The sequence below is a fragment of the Eulemur rufifrons genome, chromosome 24 (genome assembly GCF_041146395.1).
Source record: "Eulemur rufifrons isolate Redbay chromosome 24, OSU_ERuf_1, whole genome shotgun sequence".
Classification (NCBI taxonomy): Eukaryota; Metazoa; Chordata; class Mammalia; order Primates; family Lemuridae; genus Eulemur; species Eulemur rufifrons.
In genome coordinates, this window is record NC_091006.1 from 27,852,046 (window position 1) to 27,877,473 (window position 25,428).

At 34.6% G+C, this 25,428-nt stretch overlaps 1 protein-coding gene across 8 annotated transcripts in view; it reads right to left on the reverse strand.

Annotated features, from left to right (window-relative positions):
* Positions 1-24,653, reverse strand: part of ADGRL3 (adhesion G protein-coupled receptor L3) — a 442,010-nt gene extending 417,357 nt beyond the window's left edge. For all 8 annotated transcript variants that reach the window (XM_069458531.1, XM_069458535.1, XM_069458534.1 and 5 more), the window contains exons 1-2: positions 24,599-24,653; positions 8,322-8,525 (exon numbers count right to left, since the gene is read on the reverse strand). In XM_069458531.1, coding sequence (XP_069314632.1) covers positions 8,322-8,525; positions 24,599-24,653 — 259 coding nt within the window. The remainder of the gene's footprint in view (positions 1-8,321; positions 8,526-24,598) is intronic.
* Positions 24,654-25,428: the final 775 nt, after the last annotated feature.

Consider the following 25,428-nt stretch of genomic DNA (forward strand, 5'->3'; position numbering starts at 1 on the left):
TCCCATGTATGCTTGCAAATTATCCTAGGGATTTTTCAAGAGTTAGTTAAAATAATCCCTTATATAAGAAAGCTTTATCCACCCGCCCTTCTCCCCATCCCCATCTCATACCAGGAATGTCATTTCCTTCTTTTTAAAAGTATTACAGCATTTATTATAATTGACCCCATATTCCACTGAATCATAGAGGTTGACTGCATACCTGGGTTACCTATTCTTTCTTGCACCAGCAACAGACTAAAGTCCTTGAAGAAAAGAACAGTCTTATGGGGGTACTGTATATATTATAGGCACAGCAAATATGTGAATTAAATTATTTTCTCTCCTGAACATTTATACTCAGTGTTCAGTTACCCAAGCTATGAACCCAAGAATGTGCCTAAAATATAAAGCCAGTATTTTAGAACATCATTTTCTCTCTTCCCCAGCCTAAATAGAAATGTTAACAAATAAATAAAAGAATTCATTAAAAATTTATTTATGGGTCTTCCATTGTATATCTCTGGTATAATTATAAAACAGAAAGTGAACAGGAGAAGGTAAACAGTAGTAGGTAACACTAGGTCTCAGAAAGTACATATTTTATCATTGTTAATATACTTATATATTATACTTAATCATCAAAACACTATGTATTTTTAATACCACTATATAAATGTGATAGCAAAGATTTTTAAAATATAAGTCCCTGGCCTTGGTTAAGATAGTTAATAAATAGTAACTGACACAGAACACAAATCTCACTGACCTCAAAACCCATGTATTAACTGCAATTCTATACTAATAGTCTCTCTGTAGCAGTAAAATGGTGATGAAGAATTAAAGATATCTGTAATAACCAAGAAAAAAGAACAGTTTCTTAAGAAGAGGTGGAAAATAATCATCAATTTAATTAATTGTACATATGAAAGAAAAAATAAATTAGAACACCTGGCTGAATTTCTGCATTTCTGTACTACAGACCTATGTAAGTAAGAAATGCAGAACCTAAAAACATGGGCCTAAGGCAATCTATAAAAGTTTGATGTTCTATGCACAACACCATCTGACTTGCCCTTTCTTTTCATCTTAATTTTGGGTTAAGGCTTCTATAAATATAGTGGAAGTTTCCCCCCTGAATCTGGGATACACGTCAGATCTCTTTTACTACCAACATTGTTTGAGGCAAGGAACACGCAAGAAAAAGGAAAAAAAAAATTCCTGGTACTTGACTAACTTATTCTGAAAAGTATCTGTCATCAGCAGTATAAAATGTGCTCTTTTGGAACATACATATAATTCTTAGAACATGGTAGATACTCAATGAATTAATGGAACAAATTAAAACATATCCTTAATTAAATTCCAAAGCCAAAATATTATGGGACCTAAATGTTAAAGTATACCATCTATTTTCTATTATCCATATTCTTTGTTGCAGAAAAATGTAATGGTCAAAAATGTAATTCCTGTAAGCATTTTGAAAAGCTACTCACATGTTTCTCAGAAGGAAAGGGAAAAGAAATTGTAATTTATGCCAATAAAAATGATAGAGCTTATTACATTTTGTTGGAAATACCTGAAGGCCAAACTCACACATATTTATTTTCAACTGGATACATCATTCTCATATTTACACCATTTGAGAAAGAAAAAGAGTCTTGAAGAAATTCTTTGAAATTATGTTTGGGGCCACAAAGCTTTTTTTTAAACCTCAGTAACTGACCTATTTCCCTAGAGGCCTATTACCCTTCTTCCCACATAAAAACATAATATGACCCTAGATGCACTAAGAATTCTGAAGAGCGAGGACAAAGAATGCATTTTGCATATCAATTAGACCTGAAGTCTTCTCTGAACTCACACACCTCACTTAAAGACACAAATAAATGTGGACAGGGGCCTTTATCTGAAATAATATTATAGTGTCATATAAAACAAGAAAGCTAACACAGCACTTTTAAGGCCACATTATATTATTCTCCTGCAGTAAGAATTATATCCAAAACGCTGAGCTTGTAAAACAGAGGGTTTTCTGTTGCTGTAGCAACATTAATCTCTGTTCTTCTATTACAATTTCTTTCATCTCCCTACCTTTCCATGAATTCCTCTACTTCACCCACACACTTCAGACTGTACTGTAATAACAGTATTAGAACCAGCTTTTCCAAAAATGTAGGAGTAAGGGGAGAAAGAACATGAGAGCATGCCAGAAGGATAACTCATCATTGTCAATGTAAATAAAAATAAAAACGCATTAAGAGTAACAAAGTCTCAGATTTTTCCAATGAGAATCACTTATGTCAAATGAAAAGATAAAAAAACAGAAACAAATTAAGAGAAATGGTTTACCCCACATGGGCACACACACTGTCACCCACATGTACAACTTTCAGACCACTCTGATCCACCATCAGGAGAACAGGAATTATGCCATCAGAAACAGGGTTAGGGATGGGGGAAGGCAGAGGAAAATCAATTTGATTCAACCCTGCAACAAATGTTTAAGCTGAATTGAAGAAGAATTAGGTGGTACGGGACAGTCCAACCAGCAAAGGTAATATTTGCCAAAGGTGTGGAGGGAAGGGGACATGGTTTGTCCGGTAAATTGTTGGAACTTCATTGTGGCTGAAGGGTAAGACATGTGTGGGGATGTGGTTTGAGGTTAGAGAAAAAGTGTTGCCTACTAATCTTATTTACTGGACGTAGGTGTTCAGGTGTACACGTTTTAGAGCATCCTACATTTACCTCTCAGTGTTGTTCATTAATTCCAATGTCAATGACCTGCCCTATCCAGTTAGTGGTTAGCGGTTTCATGGTGCACAAAAAAGCAGGGCTCCACTCCCGAATCATGGTGTTATAAGCAACGCAACAAATGGGCTTTTGCCACCTCTACCTGCCCCACCAGTTTATTACAGCCCCATCCTACATAAAATTATGTAAGCTTTGCAATTGTGGTCTTGGACCTATAACTTTGAAAGCACTTCTTTTGAGCACAGCTTTTATTTATTTTTGAGACACTTAATCAATGAGAACATTAACCGTTTCCTCAAGACAAAGCGTCACTTCACACTGTCATCGAGGGATATGCTGTTTAATAGCCAGTTTTAATTAGGCAAGAGATTAATCAAGGTTCACTTTGGAGGCATTCTCAAAAGACACATGGAGATTTTTTTGTTATTATTTTACTGAAGGGTGTGCTACATTACATTGTTAGTGAGAGCAAGTATGAGCAGCTTCCTGCCTTTTTCCAAATTCTGACTTGGAATGTTGTACTAACAACTGAATGAATGCCAAATATATCTAGGCCTCGGAAGACAGGACAGCTCAAAGTTCAGATCTAATCTTGGCTCCACCATAGCCTTGCCAGGTATTACTGGGAAGTAGAAGGTAGGATTGAGTGAAAATCCCAGCAGATGCTCTTATGTTTCAGTGTATCTTATCACACCTAGGCAAAAATAGGATGCCTAACAAACAATACTACCTTTATTTTTCTTTTAAAGGAAAATAACGCATGCCTAACAAATAGCATTTTTAATTATCTTTTTCACATTTGCATATCATATTTAAGTTATGGGTCCTTAAATTTGAGGCCAGAAAGTTCGGTTTCTATCCAATGGGTAAATATTTGATTAACACCATCATTCCTTACTAACATTCTCCATCTCCTCTTGTTTTTCTTATCTCAGTAAATGGTACAATCATTCATCACACAATCTCTCAAACCAAAGACTTGGTTTTCTCCTTTGGGTTTTCCGTCTGTTTTACTCACATACAGGATGAATCTCTAAGTCCCATCAGTGTGTCCTCATCATCATCACAACTGTCACTCACTCCGTGAGTCAGGATCAGCAATATAACAAACGCTTATATTTCTTAGCAGAATCAATATATTAACAAACTTCTCATCTCGTTTTGAAGCCTATTTTTTCATTCTTCCAATGTGTTGTTCCTTACTTAATTCCTTTAACGGCAATTTAATTTTTTCCTCACTTCCATCAGGAAAATTCCAAACTCCTCATCATGTTACATCATGTTCTTCCTGGTCACATCCTTGACCACTTCTCCAGATTATTTCTAGACTGATATCATGAAACTATTCTTTAGACCTCTGTGCTCCAATCATCCTGAACTAGGCCCTTGTGCTGCTGTTTCCTCTGCTTATAACAGTATCTCTCGTCCTCCATCTCTGTGCTCGGCTGACTACAGCTTGTCTGTCAGGTTGCAGCTTAGATGCCACTTTATCTTCAGGACACCTTCTGTGACCCACCAAAACTAAGTAGATAATCCCTCTGCATGCTCCACAGGACTCTGAGTTCACTCCTGTAATAGGTATTCCTCGCATTGCCTCTGCTACACAATTGTTACTGTGTGGGTCCTGGGCTATGGAGTGGCTGGTGACATGAGTAATTGGATAAGGGATATTGACCTAACCCAATGGGGATTAAATTCCCTCTCAGAAATTTGAACTAAGAGGCAAAAAGGCAAGTGCCAGTTGGTAGTTGGCACCGTAGCTGAGAGGAGTGGTATACAATTCAAGCTGACTGTCATTTATAATGACAATGAGCAAAGAAAGCTGTTGGAAAGCATGAGAAAAACTTATGAACTGGTTCCACAGGGGGGAAAAAAAAAATCTCCTGGTATTTTATTTCCTGATAGCTAAGGTCTAGTACTCAAGAGTCCTTAGATTTTGATAAGAATTGTGTTCTCAAAACACTACTGCATTTAGCATACCCTCTCAAATACACACACTCAAGCGAGTGTGCACACACACACACGTGTTAATTATCATTTCTACAAATAAAACTTTTGCTTGTTTGGGTACAGATGGTTTAAGTATCCTGTAGCAAGCATTTACCACACTGTTCTCTCTTTTTGTCTATTCCAAGAGATTCACTGAGAGGTCCAGGTCTGTGCGTTTTCCATCTTTGTCTTCCTGGCACTTAGAGCAGTATCCCAACATGTGCTTGCTCTCAATCCAATGTTGTTGAAAAAATAAAAAAGTTCAAGAATGAATGAAGGAACCCTCAGGATTTGATAATACAGATGAATTTTAAAGGCTGACTTTTCTTTAAAATTAAATGAAGTTATTACTATCCCTTTATTTATGATGATCATAGAAGCATCTCCATATATAAACATTAAAACCTAAGAATGAGGGGGGAAAAAGTTATGGCAGAGTTTGCTGTGATTCTCCAAATAAACTGATCAAATATACAAGCCTCTTATGAAAGCATTTTGACCCTTGCAAAAGATGAGCTTTAAAATGAGCCCAGAGTAGAGTTTCTAAGACTTTTTGTCAGGCCTGAAATGCTTTAAGCTGTTTTCTAAGAGAAAACCTGTGTGAATCTGGCACATTTTATGTGTGGCTTACAGGACGGTCATTTGTGCATCTTCTCAATGAACTTTTTGTATATCTGCATAGAGATCATAAATAAAACAAGGAATGTGAATTTAAAAAAAAAAAAACACATTGACATTCCTTTAGCTTCTAGGGAAAGCCTTGATATCTAGTCATTAGCTGAGTAATCTGCCCTCAGACTTCCTTCTGCTCTAATATACTAACAAAATTGTCTTAGGAGAATTATTTTTTAAAAATTCTTTATGCTTTGCCACTGTACTGTGAAGTCCTAATTTCTAGGAATCCAAACACTTATTACCTCTCAAGTGCTATTAGCTATCAAGAGTCAAATGAATTCAAAGGGAGGAAAAAAGCATTTTAATTTCAAGCCAATAAAAAATGTTTTGTTATTTTGTTGTTATGCCTGTTATTGTTGGATTTGTACTTGCTTGTTTGGCTGTGTATACAGCAAACAGAGGTTAATATTTTTAAAACTAATCTCAATCTTATTTTTAAATCAAAGATTGCAGTAATATGATTATTTATTATTTATACTTATTTTTGAGCTTTTTATTCTTAAAACAGAGGTTAATATTTTTAAAACTAATCTCAATCTTATTTTTAAATCAAAGATTGCAGTAATATGATTTATTATTTATACTTATTTTTGAGCTTTATATTCTTAAATAATCTTGTTTCTTACAAAGTTTTGTTTTTGTTTTGAGAAGGTAAAGGGAGGGGAGGAAGAGAGGGAACTTGAATTCACTGATATTTTCTTGTTTGAATTCTTCCATGTCTTTTCAATTTAAAGAGCTCAAGATAACAGTATCTCTTACTTCAATTTTATTTTTAATACCTGCCCAATCACTCAAGCTATATGTACTGACTTCCATATTAGAAAAGATTATGCCCTTGTAATATTTACTTATTCTTCTTGAGTTTTTCTACAAGGAGCACTCTAAGATGACCTTCAGTCATTCTCTGTCTCTGATAAAATTACTTTTGCACAAGAGCAACTTTCAGAAAGTATCATCTCATCTTAACAGATTAACATGATTCTTCAAGTTCCTTTTAAATTACATGACATTTCCCTCAGTCTCCATTTACGAGGTCACAGGAAATTTGCTTGTTCCTTCATTTTTATCTCTGTCCAAAACAAAATATAATGCAAATTTCCTATTTGTAAATTGATAGAAAAATATGATTTAAAACTCATCACCATACTGTAATATTCCACATACATGGTTAAAAAAACTTAAAAACTAGTGATATAGAAAAATCTTATGAAGCTATAAAATTCAGGGAACATTTAAATTCAGCCAAATTCTTAGAGTTCTATAAGAAAAACTATTCTAACTGATCAACATTCTGAATTTTTGTCAGAAGACAGAATTGCCAACAGTTGTGTGTGTATGTGTTAGTATTTATATTACTTGCTGGTTTAAACTTTTATAGGTTCCACTTATATAAATTAAACATCATTTCTACATTTCTTCTGTATTAGTACTAGAAATTCTGATGAATGCATATGCATTGGAGTAAATTAGATAATATTAATTTTATATTACTGTTTTATAACATAAATCAAAACACAAAGTTATGACGAAAATTTGGGGACTCCTGAAGCACATTCTGGGAAAAAAAATTAACTGCACCAATTTAGAGAACTTCAGGTTTGAAAGATAATGCAAAACAAAGCAGAAAAGAAAAACAATGAAGTTCTTGAACAATGTTTACTATATACCATCCTTAAATTTTCAGAACACGTTGGAGTCCATCCTAACGCTTCTGTGGAACTGTACGCACTCACCCACCACCTTTGCTGCCTGTCGCCACCACCACTGCCCCCAACCACCACCACCACTGAGGGAGAAACGCAGATGGGAATGGACGGATTCTAGGGCACTCACTGAACAATGTGGCTGAGGAGGCAATGCCACCGTGAGTGCAAAGTTACACACACTCTTACTTTTCCATGTGGCTGCAGTAATGGAAGAATTAGGCTTAACTCACACTCCCTTAGTTCCTGACTGAAACAAAGTATGCCACTTATTTTACCAGAGAATTCTGTATTGGGGTTTAGAAGATCAACTAAGCTAATACAGTTCTTCTGCCGGTATTTCTTATATGCATATCCCCATCAAGAAATTATGATGGGGTGATGGTGTTTTGGGACAAAATGTGATATTCATAGTTCTTACAGCCAAATGCTTCTCAGCTTTTTTCATGTTGTGACATACAAAGAAAAAATTATAAATATTATATTCTCTGAGGGGAATTACAGGGATAAGAGTTCTTGTATGGAGTTTTCTGAAATTAAAAAAAAAATGCCTTGCCTAAATATCACATAAAAAAATAAAACATAAAGTATTGGGGAAAAGAGTAAGTACTGAATTTTGTGCAAATATTATAAATGCTCCTCTATGGAGCTTTTAGGGCTGGCTCTCACTCACTGTGCTTGCCAGCTGCAGAGGTAATGTTATAAAGAACTTTCCAACATTTTCATACGAAAATTAGGTTGCTTCAGTAACTATAACTTTTCTACCAAGTTTTTGCTTTCAATGACTATATGCAATTCATAACCAAGATATCTTAGTCATAATCTCCTCAAAGTCTTGGTAGTTTCCATGCATTTTTTTTTTTTCAAACAAGCGGATGATCAGACATGTTAAAACTTAGCATTTACAACCATTCAAATTTTACAATAGTTGAAACTATCACTAAAAGTAATTTTAAATTTCCTGTGACAACGCAAAAATATTTCAAACCCAAAGATTTTAAATGAAACATTTCAAAATAATAATGAGGCTCTAATGTAGAACACACATGCATTGTTAAAGCAACCGGCCAGGATATCACTAAGTGGTAACATGGGCCACAGAGACTGGATGCACACAGTAAATATCCGAGAAGACACATTCGGAGCACTGCCTGGGCCTGAGCCTCCCAGGAGCCTCTGCCCAGCCGCCCCCCAGCCCTCTCTCCCCACCGCTGGCCGCACCTTGGGCTGCAATCTGTGCTCCTTGGGCACCTGGACCACGACCTCCTCTTGTAGCTCCACGGGGCCCTTGTCCACGATGAGCAGTGGCACGCTCTGCAGCTGGCTGCTGAAGGAGATGTCTGGGTGGAAGAGCGCCTCCCGGGCTGCGCTCAGCGTGTCGCAGTGGAGCAGCGAGGGCTGGATGTCGCTCACTGTGCTTGCCACCTGCGGGGACCGCAGGGCGCACCATCAGACCCTGCTCACCTCAGGCCCGCCTCAGGGGGGCCCTGGTAGAGGCTATTCCCAAGGCTGCTCTCTGCTGTAGGCCCAGGACTCCAGCCACCCCAGGCCCCACTCAGATAACCCTAGAGCTAAGGAGATCATAGCTGCTGGGCCCCTAGTACGATATTGTCCTAGTTAAACACACTTAATTAAGCTAAAAAATTTCATCCTAATCTCTAACAATGATTAGTCAATTAGACATAATTACTGAAAGCAGGATAAGCTTCCTGAAAAAAATATATATATTATTTATATTTTTATAAATGCACAGCATTCTGATGCAGATTATTGGCACTATTATCTGTGTAAGTGTAAATGAAAATACTGGTTACTGAACTCCATTTTTACACACAAAAAAGCTCGATAAGGTAATGGGTGAAGAAAGTTTCAGAAAGGTGTTTTTATTGTTTGTTTTGTTTTGGTTGGTGTATGATTGCACTTTTATGGATTTTTTATATTTATTTATATATTTACAGGCCATTTAATTAACATTTTTTTGAAAGATGCTGTATTAAGATCTGTGATAGACATTAAGGTGGAAAGGATATACATACATTTTTGCCATTTATATACACAGTGATTTTACTGACAAATGGTACATATTACAGAAATGAATAAATATGGAAGACCAAGACAATAATGAGAAAAAAATTGTACACATATGATTCTTTAAAATAATCCAGAAAATAGTCATACATTATATGCTATGAAAATAGAGCTATTTAAATCCAGGGTTTTTTCCCAATGAATCATTACATGAGATACACATTACACTAACTGCTACTAAATAGTTCAGTAAGTAGGAATGATAATGAAAATGTATCTGCCAACAGAAAGGATCAGATTTTACAAAGAAAAAGATTTTGTTTTACACAAATATTTTTAACATATTATGAATGTTTAAAAACACAATAATAATGCCATATGGCTAACATTCAACAGGAAAGAAACTAATAAGATCAATAATGCAAGAGAATTTTATAATCATCTTTCTAACACTGGAAGTTTATACAGTGGTGCTATAATTTCTTGATATATAAAATATTTTCAAATTAAGAGTGAAACACATATACCTCCCAAGTCCATGAAATAATATAGCCCTTAAAGAAAAATATCATAGTAAGAAATCTGTGAAACAATCAATGAGGGAAAACTTTAAAATGTGCCTAAGACATTGCCCTCAATATTTTTATTTAAATTCATTATAATGTATAGGAGATAACCCAGCAAATAAGCAAAGTCACATTCTAAAATCGATATGGAAAAGTAGAATGGGGTATTGCTACTTGTCCTTCTCTGGATAAGGACAGACCTCAGAAGCAGGCTTAAGTTAAGCCACTAAGAAATAGTTTACGAGAGACCCTTCCCAGCACCCCAAGGTAAGTATGGTAATAGAACCATGAGTAAAGAAAACAGAGTAAAGCAGTATGTCAAACGAGTGCGTAGGTACTAACGGCTATGTATGAGTTTGCGTCTTTCAGGTCCCCACCCTGGTTGGAAACAAAGCAGTGAAAGAGACCCTATGAAGTACCTATAACAGCTCACATCTCAATGAAATTTTGAGAAATGAAAACCTTGGGTCCATCACACCAAAGTAAAGAGGTGTTCCATGGAACAAGACCCAAGCCCCCACTAGAAGGGCCAGACTTTGGACGATCTAAAATATTTAAGGGAAGGAAAAAAAAATGAAAAATTTGATATTTTTGCTAACCATTCTTTGATTATTTGTTCTATAGGATAGAAAGACAACTCCTTAGTGAGGATTTCCCTGGGATGTCACCTCTTCTGTTGATCCATCTTGCTGCTGGGTTTGCCATCCTAAACCGTGTTCAGTGCTGTATATGATTTCTGAATTTACAGAAGCCAGTATCTCACATCACCTACAGAGTGCAACTAACAGCTCTGCACTCAGAGTTGCCGTGTTTCTTTCCAGCCCAATCCTGTATCAGACATCGTGTACAAGGTGATAGTCTACTGTGCCTTGCCAATTCTTACTGTTGTAGTTACTGCTTACGACTTTTCTCTCCTGGTAATCTGTTGTTATAAAGATACTGCCAAAGCTTTGCAATGACATACAGAAGTATAAACCTTCCATCTAAAATATCGCCCCTCTTTCAGCAGGAAATAGCCCAATGACTACTACAACAACCTCATCCCATAGATATGGAAGGGAAATATTGACAGTGGGGAATATGTAACAGAGGGAATGGCCTGAAAATACGGTAAAAATAATTTCTGTCTCTTTAAAACATCTTCCACTCCTTTTAAAGGAGAACTAAAACCTGCATCCCTGCCTCAGGCCAATGGTTGAGAGGAACAGGATAAGTGTTTTATTCTTTTTGCTACAGGAGATGGCTCAGCCTGACCTAGGGGAGGGAGGTCCTGGGTGGAGGTCAGGGCATTGTCTTTAAGGGAGATAGGAAGATTAGAATCAACACCTTTAGTTAGACAGCAATTGTCTGAAGCTGAGAACTCACCCTTTAAAAGCTCAGTATTTCTGTTTATTATTAGGACAATGGCATTATAGACAGGAGTCTCCATCCTTCCTCCTTCCCAGGCAAAGTAATAAAACTTCTCTTTCCCTCTCCTCAAAACATAAATAAATAAATAATGTATAATTACTAAAATATCTAGGCAAAAGGTAATCTGAATGCCATTTTGATGGCCTGTGTGGAAAAGAAGGTGTCAAAGAAGGAAATAAGTTTCAAGACCAAAAAACTTGTGAAAGTCAAAATCTCCAAGAAATTGCCTTCTTTGATGTTTCACGCTAGTGGCATCGTTTCTAATCTTTTGACCTCTGAAATATCCCTCTCCTCACTGCCTAAAAAGACAATGTGACTAATTTTAATATATTTTTTACATGAATTCTTACAGGCATGTTTTCTCTAATATCTTTGTAACTACTTTATGGAAGAAAATTAGCAAAAGGTTACCAAGATCTGCTATCCTACAAGCTTCAATTATAATAAAATGGAAAGATTTTTATCCTCAGCCAAGCTAACATATAAGCACAATTGGAGTGATAGAGTATGTGCTTATTTGTTCATGCATTCAGCAAATACTGAGTTCCCATTATGGGTCAGGTCATCTTCTAGGTGGTAGAGAATTTGAGGAATAAAATAGATCACATACCTACTTTAAGAATCACATGGCTGGTAAGGGAAATAGAGAATATATGAAAAGATAGATAAATAATAAAGAAAAAATACTACACAGCTATGAGTAATCTATAGAAAATTTAAATAGGGTAACATGTAAAGGCTACTTTAGTTGAGTTTTTATGGAAGAGGTAGCTACGGGGGTAAAATATAAACTAAGATTTCAGTGAGATTTGAAGTTGCTACTCAAACAGAAGTCAGAAGTAAAGAGCATTCCAGGCTACTACAAAGGCCTCCAGGCTAGAACCACCTTAGTCTGTTCAACAAATAGCACTACGGCCACATTATAATGGTCAAGAAAGAAAGAAAGTCTGGTCCAAAAGAAAGTCTGGAATGAGGTTAGAGAGGTTAAGCAACCACCAGATCATAAGCTTTGTAAACCAGAGTAAAGAATTGAGTTTGAGGGCCGGGCGAGGTGTAATCCTAGCACTCTGGGAGGCAAAGGCGGGCAGATTGTTTGAGCTCAGGAGTTCGAGACCAGCCTGATCAAGAGCGAGACCTCGTCTCTACTAAAAATAGAAAAAAATTATTTGGACAGCTAAAAATATATATAGAAAAAAAAAATTAGCCGGGCATGGTGGCACATGCCTGTAGTCCCAGCTACTCGGGAGGCTGAGGCAGGAGGACTGCTTAAGCCCAGGAGTTTGAAGTTGCTGTGAGCTAGGCTGAAGCCATGACACTCTAGCCAGGGCAAAAGAGCGAGACACTGTCTCAGAAAAAAAAAAAAAAAAAAAAAAAAAGAATTGAGTTTGAGGACAATCAAGCATTTGCTTAGGATAATTAATAAAACTTCTGGGAAGGAAGAGTCAGGCAGGTTAGGGAAAGACCTCGGAATAGTGATCTCTTCTAACTAGAGATCAGTTATTTCAAGGAAAGGTCAATTTCTAGAGTAGTCAGAAAATGACAATTTAAAAATGCATATACAATGGAATCAAGCATAAACAAAAAATAAAAACATGCTCCAATTAGAACGAGAAAGCAAGCTCTTGGGGCTCTAGAGGGACAGATCAGGTAGACTCTGACTCTAACATTAAAGGAAATTAGACTCTGATGTGTTCTATGCAACAAAAGTATCTTATGTGTCTATAATCCATACTCTCATTTAAAATCACCAGCTCTATCAAAGGAATCCAGAGTCACCAATCAGTGGCTGCAAAACAGGAGAGGCTTTTACACTGTTCACATGGATAAGGACTACTTGAACTGAGCCAAAATCTTAATTTAAAAAATCTTGTATATGTTACACTTACGGTATTGTATGACTTCTGGGGAAATATTTGAATTATAAACATGAATCAAATTTGTCTTCCTGAAACTATGATGCAAATAAGTTTTCAAGATAAGTATCACAGTTCTGAGTCTGGCATTTCATTAGAAGCATGGAATGTTAAGTCTGGAAAGATTCCTCCAATACACATGATAGATTGTAATTCCTACAGCTTCCTGTGAAGAGGCTTGGCTTAGGGACTCACTCTGTCCTTGGGGCACTTTTACATTTGAAGCAAGTTTCCTCATGTCAGGGAAGGTAATATCTATACACTGGCATTCTCTACCACTTTTCTAAATTTTATGCATGGGCTACCAAAAAAAAAAAAAAAAAAATCAAGTTACTCCTCTCTTCATATATTTGAAGGTAGCCTTCGCATCTTAAATGTCTCTGTTCTTCTCTACATCTTTAGGGAGAAAGGATTCTTTCAAGTTAATTATGAAATACACCCCAGCATGTTGTGGCACTTACTGTAATTTGGAGGCACGCCCTCTTACTCCCCCCTCCCATCTCCATTTGAGAGCACAGTTTCAAACTCTGTTATATGCAATTTTAAGATGCCTCAGAAGTAATTTTGGATCATAGCAGTGATCTTGAAATCTAAACAAAACAATGGACTGCGGAACTAAGACACTTCTAAGATGAGAGAAATGCTAACACAATACCACACCACCTGGGCATATTTATCAGAGTCACAAGTGATTTAATTTCCATAAACTAACAACGTTTCTCATAAATAATTTATTTTTGTATCTTTAAGTAATATTTTACCATGTCTTTTAATTAATTAGCTAATTATAAGCCTTATAGAGTATAAAATGTACACTAATATAGCCATGACACTAATGAACAAATTCAACTTTGGCTTTAACCATGGTAGTTTTTCTGGGATACAGAACACTTATTCTCCTATACATACCTGCCTAAATACTTTGTTCAAATTGTAATTCATAGTAGGAAATCCTTCCCCCTCCTGCTCAGGCTTTCCAAATCTCACTGCTTTCTAGTATTACTCTTCCCATAATTTTACCCAACTGTTCACTATGTATATAAAATCATCATCAAATTTCACAATAATTCCCTTCCATTACTACTAAAATATACTCAAAATTTAATGTTCTTTTTTTATTTTCAAAGTTTAAGCAACACAATATTGCTTTCTCCCTAAATTAAGATTCCTAAAAATTTTACTTATTTTATTTTATTCATTGGTCTACAAAATAATGCAAATGCTCAGTAAGTTATAAAAATGCCTATGGAAGAAGCCTCCACAAGATGGTTAAAAGGTTTTTGTTTGAATTTCTCTTCTAACTATTACTTTAAATGTGATTTTGCATCATTAGATTGATAGCTCTGAGTCTATTTTTTCATCTTAAAATTACCAGTCCTACTACCTATGACTCACTGTATTGTTATGAACATTCACTGAGCTATTGTGAGCAAAACTGTTCAGCTAACTGGAAAGTACTATGTAATGCTAGAAATTATATTGAATTGTAAATGGTTGATTGATACTGAAATGTCTAATCCTATTTCATTGCAACATATACACAAAGTGAGGGGTGAAATGCGGCGGGGTGGAGGGCCCAGGGAGTGACTATTGCTTTAATATCCCTTCCTGTAAATAAAAGGCACATTTTCCAATCCTGCTTTCTTATGCATACCTGAAAGGATCTGTCTTTCCCCGACACCTTCATTTTGGCCATATAAAAGATTATGTCTTTTCTGATTTCTCCCTAAGGTGTATGTGATAGCTGCCTAATTTCTTTATAGGCTGGATAGTATCCTCTAACAACAGTCATAAAAGTTCCATTTCAAGCACCTGACTAAGGATGCCACCCGGTAGAAATTGCGTGAAACTTCTAACATAGAAAAATCTGTTTCAATTCTCTGTAAGAAAATAGCTCAGTAGTGGTCAATTATCCTTCTGTGTATGATAAAACAATGTTCATAGTATTCCTAAAAATTATTCCATTTAACTCAACAGATTGCTTCTTCAGACTAAATTGTTTCATGCAATGTTGGTATGCCCTATGTGGGTAAGCAATTTACCCTTCAGACTACGTTCCTCGTTTTTTCCTCTTCACAACATAGCTTGTTACAATAAAATAAAACAAACTTTTGCCAGTAGACTGAGCAACCAAATTATAAAAGCCGTATGACATGCTGAGAGTAGAAGAGTCATATACTTAATTGTGAGTAAAGCGAAAGGGAAACTTAATTCATAGTGCTAAAAATAAAGGAACCAACTTTTAAAGATTACTTTTTAATTAGCTTTCATATCCAGCATTTTATATACCCTATAAATAGAGGGAAAAATTGTGAGATTCATGGTAATGGTTGGCTAAATTGTAATACCGTAATGTAAATACCTCAAACACTTTTGAAAATGGGTAAGCAGACAGTAAGGTTTCTGCTAATGATATAAATTTATTAGAAATTTGGCTTCTGAATAAAAGGCTGATTTTTCATTCAAATTAAAAAAAATACATACTGCCTATCTTACTCATCAGAGCAGTGATAACTAATAGTAAGATTTTCTTTTTTTTTTTTTTTTTGAGACAGAGTCTCACTCTGTTGCCCAGGCTAGAGTGAGTGCCGTGGCGTCAGCCTAGCTCACAGCAACCTCAAACTCCTGGGCTCAAGCGATCCTCCTGCCTCAGCCTCCCGAGTAGCTGGGACTACAGGCATGCGCCACCATGCCCAGCTAATTTTTTTGTATATATATATTTTAGTTGTCCATATAATTTCTTTCTATTTTTAGTAGAGATGGGGTCTCACTCTTGCTCAGGCTGGTCTCGAACTCCTGACCTCGAGTGATCCACCCGCCTCGGCCTCCCAGAGTGCTAGGATTACAGGCGTGAGCCACCGCGCCCGGCCAAGATTTTCTTTTGTTACTAAAAAATACCTTCCTCTTTGCAAACATAATGCAAATAGATTTTAACTTCATGATAACAAAAAAACTTTGGAATGTATTATTTGGAAAATATTGAATTTCCTTTTCTCTAATACCCTTTTCAAGATCATCATTTTTTTTTAATGATACGGAAGCTGTGCTTTCAGAATCCTGTTAGGTAAATCTTTTCTTTAAAAATCTTTACAACTATGGTAATAGGGCACCTTCCTTACTTATGCTGCCAATTATACTTAATATGTGGGCAAAATGAGCAAAATTGACACCTATTTTGACAGAGGTCTGTATTGGTAGTGAGTTTTAAGTAAATTAATCATAACTTAGATGATTGTAACTGACATCTCTGAAGACAGCTTAAGAAGAATGAGAGCTGTTTTTCTGGTTTTTTTTGTGGTAAGATACTTTTATTATCTGACCTCCCTCCTTAACACTCACACACAAAATGAAGGCCTAAATGCTGGTTAAAAACACAGTAGATATGTTAACAGGCTCAAATGTCAAAATGATTGATTATATTATGTTGGTGGTATATACATTATTGGACACCTACTTTGAAAAATTGACGTGGCAGTTGTTTTTATCTCTCTGCAGAGGCACAACATAAGCCAGCCAACAATGGCCTGTAACCTATAATACATCTGGGCTATCACAACTATTCTAACTATCCAGCTATTCTAAGTAACCTAAAAGGCCCCCTTTTAAGCAATTGTGTTGTGTTCCCCAGAGGGAGAGCATCATACCGTCCTGCTGCTTTAAATTTTATGCATTATTTGTCTTCATTATTAAATCATGTGCCCTTAAGGTTCGCCTGGTTTCACCAACTTCACTATCAAAAAGGGAGAAAAAAAGAAGAAAAGGGCTCTTTACTACCATTGTTGATTTGTATGGAGAGCTACAGTAAAAAAATAGTTCTCATCTAATTCAGGCAGTGTTTGTGATTACTACTTTTGTGGTATCTCTAACAGCTTGGAAAGAATCAGTAACGTGTGAAAGCAGACTGTTTGTTCTTTTTATAAATACAGGTTTTTTTTTTTCCCCCACCAACATGATATAATCATATCTGGATCTTTTTGCCTCATGTCATCTAATGCAACAACAAAATCGATCTGTTTTAAAGTCATCCGAGTCCAAGAAAAAGAATGAAACGCTATAAAATGATATTTTGTTTTTGCACATTATTTTTATCTTTGCATTTAATCAAAACAATGATTTCTCTAATTTAGCTCATTGAACTCACCCCTTTTAACTTCACATAAAACTAATGATATCTAAGTGAGGGTGTATCTGTCATTCACTATTCAATTTCTTCAAACTGGGAAAGAATAGTGATGACAGGAAATTTTATGGGGCTTATAGTCTAATTAAAAGTGACAGACTCGCACTTTGAATAGCTTTTCAACACCCTTTAACATTTTTCTTTGAATGCTGATCTAAGCTTAAGATGTTCATTAGTAACTCATTAAAGACTTAGTTACAGTCCAGTGGTCAAGTCCCAAATATAATGATGGAATGTGTGTACAAGTGTGTAGACTCATAATTAGAGAAACTGTCACATTTGGGGATTAAGGCTATACAATGCGGTCTTTGAAAAACACTATGGAAAGTAAAGTGACCCCAAGATGGTGTTGTATCTTAAATTTTGCTTACTATCCAGGTTATTTGTTTTTTAGTTCTAATTCCTAAAAGTATGTTTTAATGGCCCCATTATCCTAGGATTAAATGTGTGAGGCCATTCTATACATTATTTTATTTAATCCTCATACTATAACAAAGTAGCTATAATTGCCCCTTTAACAAATAAGGAAACTGTGATTTAAATTGGCGAAGGTCATATGTCTTGGAAGTAGTGGAACTGGAATTAGATTCTAAGACTTGAGATCTTTCTACTTCATTCAATAGGACCATAGAATTTAGGATTCTAAAGCAGCTTAGATTAATTGACATTATAAACTTCAGTTTCTGGGCTTTATGTTAGCAGTACTTTCTAAATTTATAGGCATCATGCTCCATAGTTCCTTAAAACTGCAGAAGCTTCTCCGTATCAACATTTATAAATCATTCTTTATCGTTATTTAGCTCTCTCCTAATCCTTTCTTTTCAAATAGTAGTATTTTTATACCAGATAATCCCAATGGGCTGTAATTAATAACACAAGTTTGCTAGGATCCTTGCCATATAAAACATTAAAAACATAAAGGTCTCCGCTGATTTCCATCTTTTTGTTTGTTCATTTAAAGATGCTATGTGAGTCCTGCGGACACTAACATATAATATGTGGAATTGATAGAGAAACAGAGTTATAGAATTGCGAAATTTTCTTGGGATTAACTAAATGAATCATTCAGCAGTTTGCAGAACATATTAGAGAAAAATAGTGTGAAAAAAATGAAAGACTTGATATTTTTAAGTTGAGCAAAGATACAAAAAATATAAATAAGAGGATTTCCAAAATCTGGGCGGGGGGGGGAACAGTATTCAGACTGGTTCTCTTTTAATGATCTTCATTATTTTCTTAGGAAGAAGTGATTGGAAACTAATAGAAGAATCCAATGAATTACATTGCTCTTCTGTATACAGTTCCCTTGTATATATATAGTTCTCCTATCAGAACAAAGGTTCAATCATTGGCAATTATTAGTTTTTGTCAGCATAATAAAAACCCAAATTAATGGACTACTTGTAGAAATCTAATATGTAAGTAAAAAGTGAGGTGGGGTGATGAGGGTAGACAAATACTGTATGATTCAAAATAAAGTAAAATAAAATAAGGGAAATTTTAAGTGGGTAAATCCAAGCAATTAAACTTTCTTAGAAAGTCTGAAATGTTCTCGACACAAAGAAATGGTAAATATTCAAGGTGATAGATATCCTAAATACCCTAATTTGATCATTACACATTATATACAAATATCAAAGAATCACATGTAACTCATAAATATGCACAAATATCATATAGTAATAAAACAATTTTAATATTTATAAATATTAGTTATTTTTAAAATTTTATAATTAAAATTTTAAAAATAAAAAAGCCTCTTAGAAAATACAGTCTAAAGAATTCATGAAATGAAATGTCTTCTAACAATATCTTATTGTTTTTTTCCAAAAAAGGTATTTCTATAAAGAACACTAATAATTAGACAATAAAAAGACAAATAACCCAATCATAATTAACCCAATTATTTTAAGAATGAAAGTAAATAGAAATCCAAAGAAGAAGAAAACAATGACTTTATATTATATATTCAAATATTTTAAAATTCATTCAACATTAAATGTACAACAATGACCCTACTGCAGTCACAGTCCAACCCAGGCCAACCCAGAAATACTAAAAAAAAAATGAAATACTCCAAGCCCCTCAAATAGTAACATATAAAAAATTTGAATATAAAAAAATGCCATTTTACTCCCTATTTGTACACATTAGTCATCACTACAACAATATTCACATGTAACATCTTTTGCAAGTACAAAGGCAAAAGAAAATTATTTTCTCAAAGCTAACTCACATACTAGGTATTTGGGAAGATTTTTAACCAGATTCTTACAAAGTAAAGCTATTAGCCATGCATTTTTGTAGTTTACATTGTGATATTAGAGATTGTGCAGTTAACTTACAAAATACATATTTTAAAACTCAATACCAATTGGCTAATGCAAATGGTGTTGGATGTGTTAGCAGTAACCTCATATATCATTACCATGACATAGATTTTTCTGTATAATGTATTTGACCATAAAAATAGTTATATTACTGCAGATATTACAAATTACCTAGGCTGGAAAACAAACATTTCAAGGATGATTAATTCCTAAAAATAACAAAGTTAAGCAGAGCTTAGAAGTCAACTTGACTCTTTCACAACTAATAAAACATGTCTCCACAGAAAGAATTATATAGTAAAATTTTATGTAGTAAAAAGTAATTTTGTACTTTTTTTTTTTTTTTTTTTTTTTTTTTTTTTTGTTGAGACAGAGTCTCACTTTGTTGCCCAGGCTAGAGTGAGTGCCGTGGCGTCAGCTTAGCTCACAGCAACCTCAGACTCCTCGGCTTAAGCGATCCTACTGCCTCAGCCTCCCGAGTAGCTGGGACTACAGGCATGCGCCACTATGCCCGGCTAATTTTTTTCTATATAGATTTTTAGTTGTCCATATAATGTCGTTCTATTTTTAGTAGAGACGGGGTCTCGCTCAGGCTGGTCTCGAACTCCTGACCTTGAGCGATCCACCCGCCTCGGCCTCCCAGAGTGAATTTTGTACTTTTTTAACTTAAGATATGAAGCTTGGGGCTTTAAAATATATAGATATGTTAAATCATTGACATATTAGTATAATGACTATAAAAATAGATTAATGATAAAATGAAAATTAAAGAAAAAAAGCGTATAAGCTCTAAATATATATGAATCTGATCATTGTTTTGTCCCTGTTTTTAAGCAATTTCTTGAACATAATAAAAATTAGATTACCTATAAAGTCCATGAATATATAAATACAGATGCAAACACAACTTTAACAAAAGACTTGCATTAATAAAAAAGCATTAATAAAGTGGTTTTAGGAGAATTTTTTAAAATTCTATTTTATTCTATGAAGCTGCTATAAAAATATTGCTCCCTATTACTCATAGTAAGTACCAGTGATCCTGTTTTCTACCTTTTCAACGGTGACTCGGTTTATAAGTTAAGTTAATTAAACTGACATGTAGTTAAAATATCTGAGCACCACAATCATCTCCTGAACTCCCAATCCATTGGGGCTTGTGTGACGTTACCTTCCAGAAACAGAACTCCCAGCCCAAAGTCCCACATTGGATCTTGATATTCCTTCACTGCCAATCAGAATGAAACCCAGGTATCTACATTATCACTGGGTTATTGTTCTCCAATTTCCTTATTTTCCCTTGCTCCCAACCATATCAACTGAATGACAAAAGAGTATTCTTTATCTTCCTGCAACACTACCATGGTACACAGCAAAGAACTAGCCATCTGCTTCAGCTGCTCCTCTTTACTTCTGCCAGGTCTCATTGCATTATAGATAAGGGTTTTATGGCTCCATAGGAAAGGGACACAGTCATGGAAAACAGAAAAAGAGAAATACAGAGGTACACAGAGACACAGAATATGGACAGATAAACATAGAACCAGGGACATTTCCTAATTTAAAAATTGTATATGCAATGCTGATATACTGATTGATTTTGTTTTCCTATATAAAACATTGGCCAGAATTTCTAGGGTAATATGAACATTATTCAACTAACATAAACATTATCAGGATTGATTTTTTAGCTTAGTTTCTAATTTTATCCACGTGGAGGTCATGCAAAAATACATTACTGACAATTACATATGACCAATTAAAAAAGTGGCTTAAGCATTCCTACTTAATGGCAACAATTTTGTTTAGATATTAACAATATTGATAATAATTTTTTTAGATAATTAGAAATGTCTGGCAAAACTTAAACACTGAGGTTCAAATAGAAAAATATTTCTTTTAATTCTCAGGGTGAGAATAAGAATAATTACGCATTTTCCTTACTTAGTGCTCAGAGATTTATGTCTATTTCAAGGTAAGTAAGGGATAGGGAAAAAATGGAAGATTTACCAAATACCAAGCACTATGTTAGAAGTTATATGTATATTATTCCATCAATTTCTTAAAATAACCCTGCAAGGAAAAAATATGCATTCTTGAAGATAAAAAATAGACTTACAGATTTTTAAGTTGCTGTAAGGTTCTTGAAGGAAGAAATATGAGTCTATTGTTGACTATTATATCTTTAGAATCTAGCATAGTTTTCTGGCTCATGGTGGGTGGTAAAGTGTATCTATTAAATAGTTTATAGAGAAACAGGGTAACAGAACAAGTAGGTGGCAGAGCTGGAATTTTATCTCAGGTCTGTCAGCTTTCAAAACCCAGTCTGTCCCAAGAACACAGAAGAGGCAGGTGATCAATGTTACTGCCTCTCCTGCTCCCAAAGGACCAGGAGCATTAGGTGAGATGCTATGTAGAGAGGAATGTCCTTGATAGGAGCTGCATATTTATTGGCAATAAGAGCAGAGCTCAAGAAGCCAGGTCTTTGATTTTAAATCCCCTCTGTGTCATTTAATAACTATGTAATCTAAGTCACTTTATCACTTGGTATCTCAATGTCTTTATCTGTAAAAAGACCATGATAAGAATAACAATAATAAACACATGCGATTATACTGAGGATTCAGTGAACTAATACATCTAAAGTTTATGGCTATAAAATCGGTAATCATCATTATCATTTGCTCTGGAGATAGGGATAGCAATTTAGGTCATTATCCAGAAAAGTTAATTCCCAAGGTCAAGAGGCCAACTAAAGCTAGCTGGACATCTCCACAGCAGTAGGCAAGGAGATTGCAGCAGAGAATATTTCGGAAACAAAAGTCCTTCTGTAACTGACATACATTTTAACTCAGTCATCTAAAGTTTCAAGTCATGCAGTATTCCTTTAAGCCAGGATTGCCGGAGACTAAAAATTCCTACCCTATTATATTTCAGCACTTGATCAAAGGTGCATTTCTCTAGTCATCAAGTTAGGTTCCAAAAGGCTGTTCATAAAGCCCTTCATTGACAAGTCAGAAGTGCTATCACAAAGGCAAAAAAGAAGGGCTTTTCCAGAAGATAGGCACAACAAACTTGCATTTTCTCAGGTGTAAAGTTTTAAAATACCATGGAAGGTAATAAAGATAAAATTTGTAAGTAGAAAGCTTCTATTCTGTTTAGTCCACTATGGTTCTGTCATTTTGGGGGCCCACTGAATACACAGCAGGTGTGAGTTTTGGTAGATCAGAAATTTCAACTCTGAAAAGGGAATCTTTCTTACAATGTCCATTTCTGCTCTTTTTAACCTAACTTCCTCTAACCAGGATAATTTTAAATTGACCTTAAATATGATTTTTTGTGTATGTAAAAAATATACATATTTATTTATATATAAATTGGAGGGATAGATTGTATGAGGAAGGAAATTAATATGTTTGAGCATCTGATATGTGTTGTGCACCGCACTGGATTCTTTACATATGCTATTTATTTTATCCTCAAAATAACCTCATGAGGAAAGTGTTTTTATAACATAAAAAGCCTAATTTGAATAACCTTTAAATAAACGGATAACTAGAAAAGCATTTCTTTAAAGTGGCATGATTCTTTTATTGTCCCATATCACAAAATGTTATATGTGCCCATGTACAGTATGTGAATGTGCTATATATAATCAATATATGAATTAAAAATTTTTTTTGACATGTTGACAAGTTTACATTGCTTAAAATAAGGTGGTTGTAAAAGTAGGAGTTTAGTCTCAGTTTTAAAAATATCTCTACCTTTTTGAGTTTTATTAGAACAAAATATATTAAATCAAGGGAAATTTAGAGGAAAACTTTAAAGGAGACAGAAGTGATTTTACCCAGCTTATAATGACAGCAGAATGCAATGCATGTTGAAACTTAGGAACATAGGCCAAATTTGGAATTGCATCACTGATGAACTACAATGGGTTTCTGTAGTCAATTAAAAACCAAAAGTGAGCTAAAGAGGCTAAAAATTCATTTCAGCTGCTTGCTACACTATAATATTCTGAGACCTCCTGAGCAGTGGCAAATACAGCTGTGTCCCTTTTTCTTTGCTATAATTATCATCAATGTATGAGATAGTGACTATAACATTTTCATCTTAGTGCAAAATCAATGATAATTAGCAAAAAACTTTAAATTGTGAAAGAGGAACACGCATATAGACTTTACTAGTTTTTAGAGAGATTCAGTGAATTATTACACGAACTTATACAAAATATAAATGTCTTAATGCACTGAATGATTAAATTTATAAAATTTGCAATGATACATCATTTCTAAACTGTATTTGTATTCTAAATATCAAGATGTCAAAATGAACATAGTACACAAGTCTATTCAAAATGTATTAGCATGTTTCCATAAAATTACCTTTCTCTAAACATGAAAGCATATGTTCGTATTATTTTGTTGTTAGGCTGTTTTGGCTTTTGGTTTGTGTTTTTGCATTGAAAGATATATTATAATGTAAAAGCATATGTTTGTATTGTTTTGTTGTTGAGCTATTTGGGCTTTTGGTTTGTTTGTGTTTTTCCATTGAAAGGTGTATTATAGAAACGATTTCCCTTTACTGAGAGGTTATAGTTTGCATTCTATGTATTAAAGATTATGCAGACTAGCAAACACTCAGAAAGAAAATGATTATTTGGTTTGGGAAAGCAGCTATTTTTGGTTTCATTCAAATGTTCAGACCTACTGCATTAAAAATGGTTTTTCAGTACAAATATATGTAAACCCCAAATTCACAATCAATGATATAATTAATAAATTCAGCTGATTTTCCACATGTGTGGCAGAACAAAAAACAAAACATGCAAGGGTTCTTTGAAAAATGCCCTTTGGTTATAAATACATTTCAATAGGCACTTTAAGAAATTTAACTTATCAGTCTTAATTATTGCAGCTTAAAGGACATACTATGTTCTTTTAACTTACTCATATTAATATATGGTAAGCAAAAGCTACAAAATCTCAAAGCAAAGATTTCAAAGAAAGGGTCTTGTACAAAAGAGTGAGACGACATTAAGCATTACACAAAATCTACTGAAAGGTCTTACCATGAACTATCGGTGCTAGGAGCATCATGAAGATTAGTAGCTGTGATGGCCACATGACTGTGTGCTCAGCCGTGAGAGTTCCTCAAGAATGCGTGTTCAAACGTGAAACAAAATAGGTGTCTTTCTGGTTCCTCTTTTGTATTCCAAAAGCGATAATTTTTTTAAAAAATAACAAAAGAAAATTTCTCAAAAACAGAAACAACAATATCCCAAATCTGAAACCTACAAAAAAGGAGAAAAAAAATGGGTTATCAAATGCAGATATCCTTACCTTAATTTCTTCAAAGTTTATTTCCTTGTAAAACATGTTTTCCTTCTCCCTTGTTTATTTTAATAAATATAAACATTATTTATGAAGTAATCTAAAAGATATTATTTATGCATGTATTACCATAGTGTTTATAGCACATTCAAGTTAAATACAACCTGGAAGAAATTCCATCTACAGTAAGTATGTATCTGCTTTGACCTGGAACTGAAATGTGGTCATATTTTCTTAGTCCTTTATTTCCGCGCAAGTTTTTTTTTTTTTTTTTTTAACTACGCTATTGTCATCAAGTATGAAACATCAAAAAGCTTGAGCCATGAGAAGCGGCATGACTAGAGGACATAACATGAGCTTTGGAGTGAGAAAAGGCCGGTTTTAAGTCCTCTCTCTCTGAGTTGTGAGTTGTATGACCATAGACAAATTACTTAAATTTTCTATTCCTGAACATTCACATCTGAATTTAATACTTATTTTACCAGTTAGTTTAAGGCCTAAAGTAATATATAAAGAACTATAAAGATTTCTGGCAAGAGCAGGCATTCAATAAACGAAAAAAATCCTT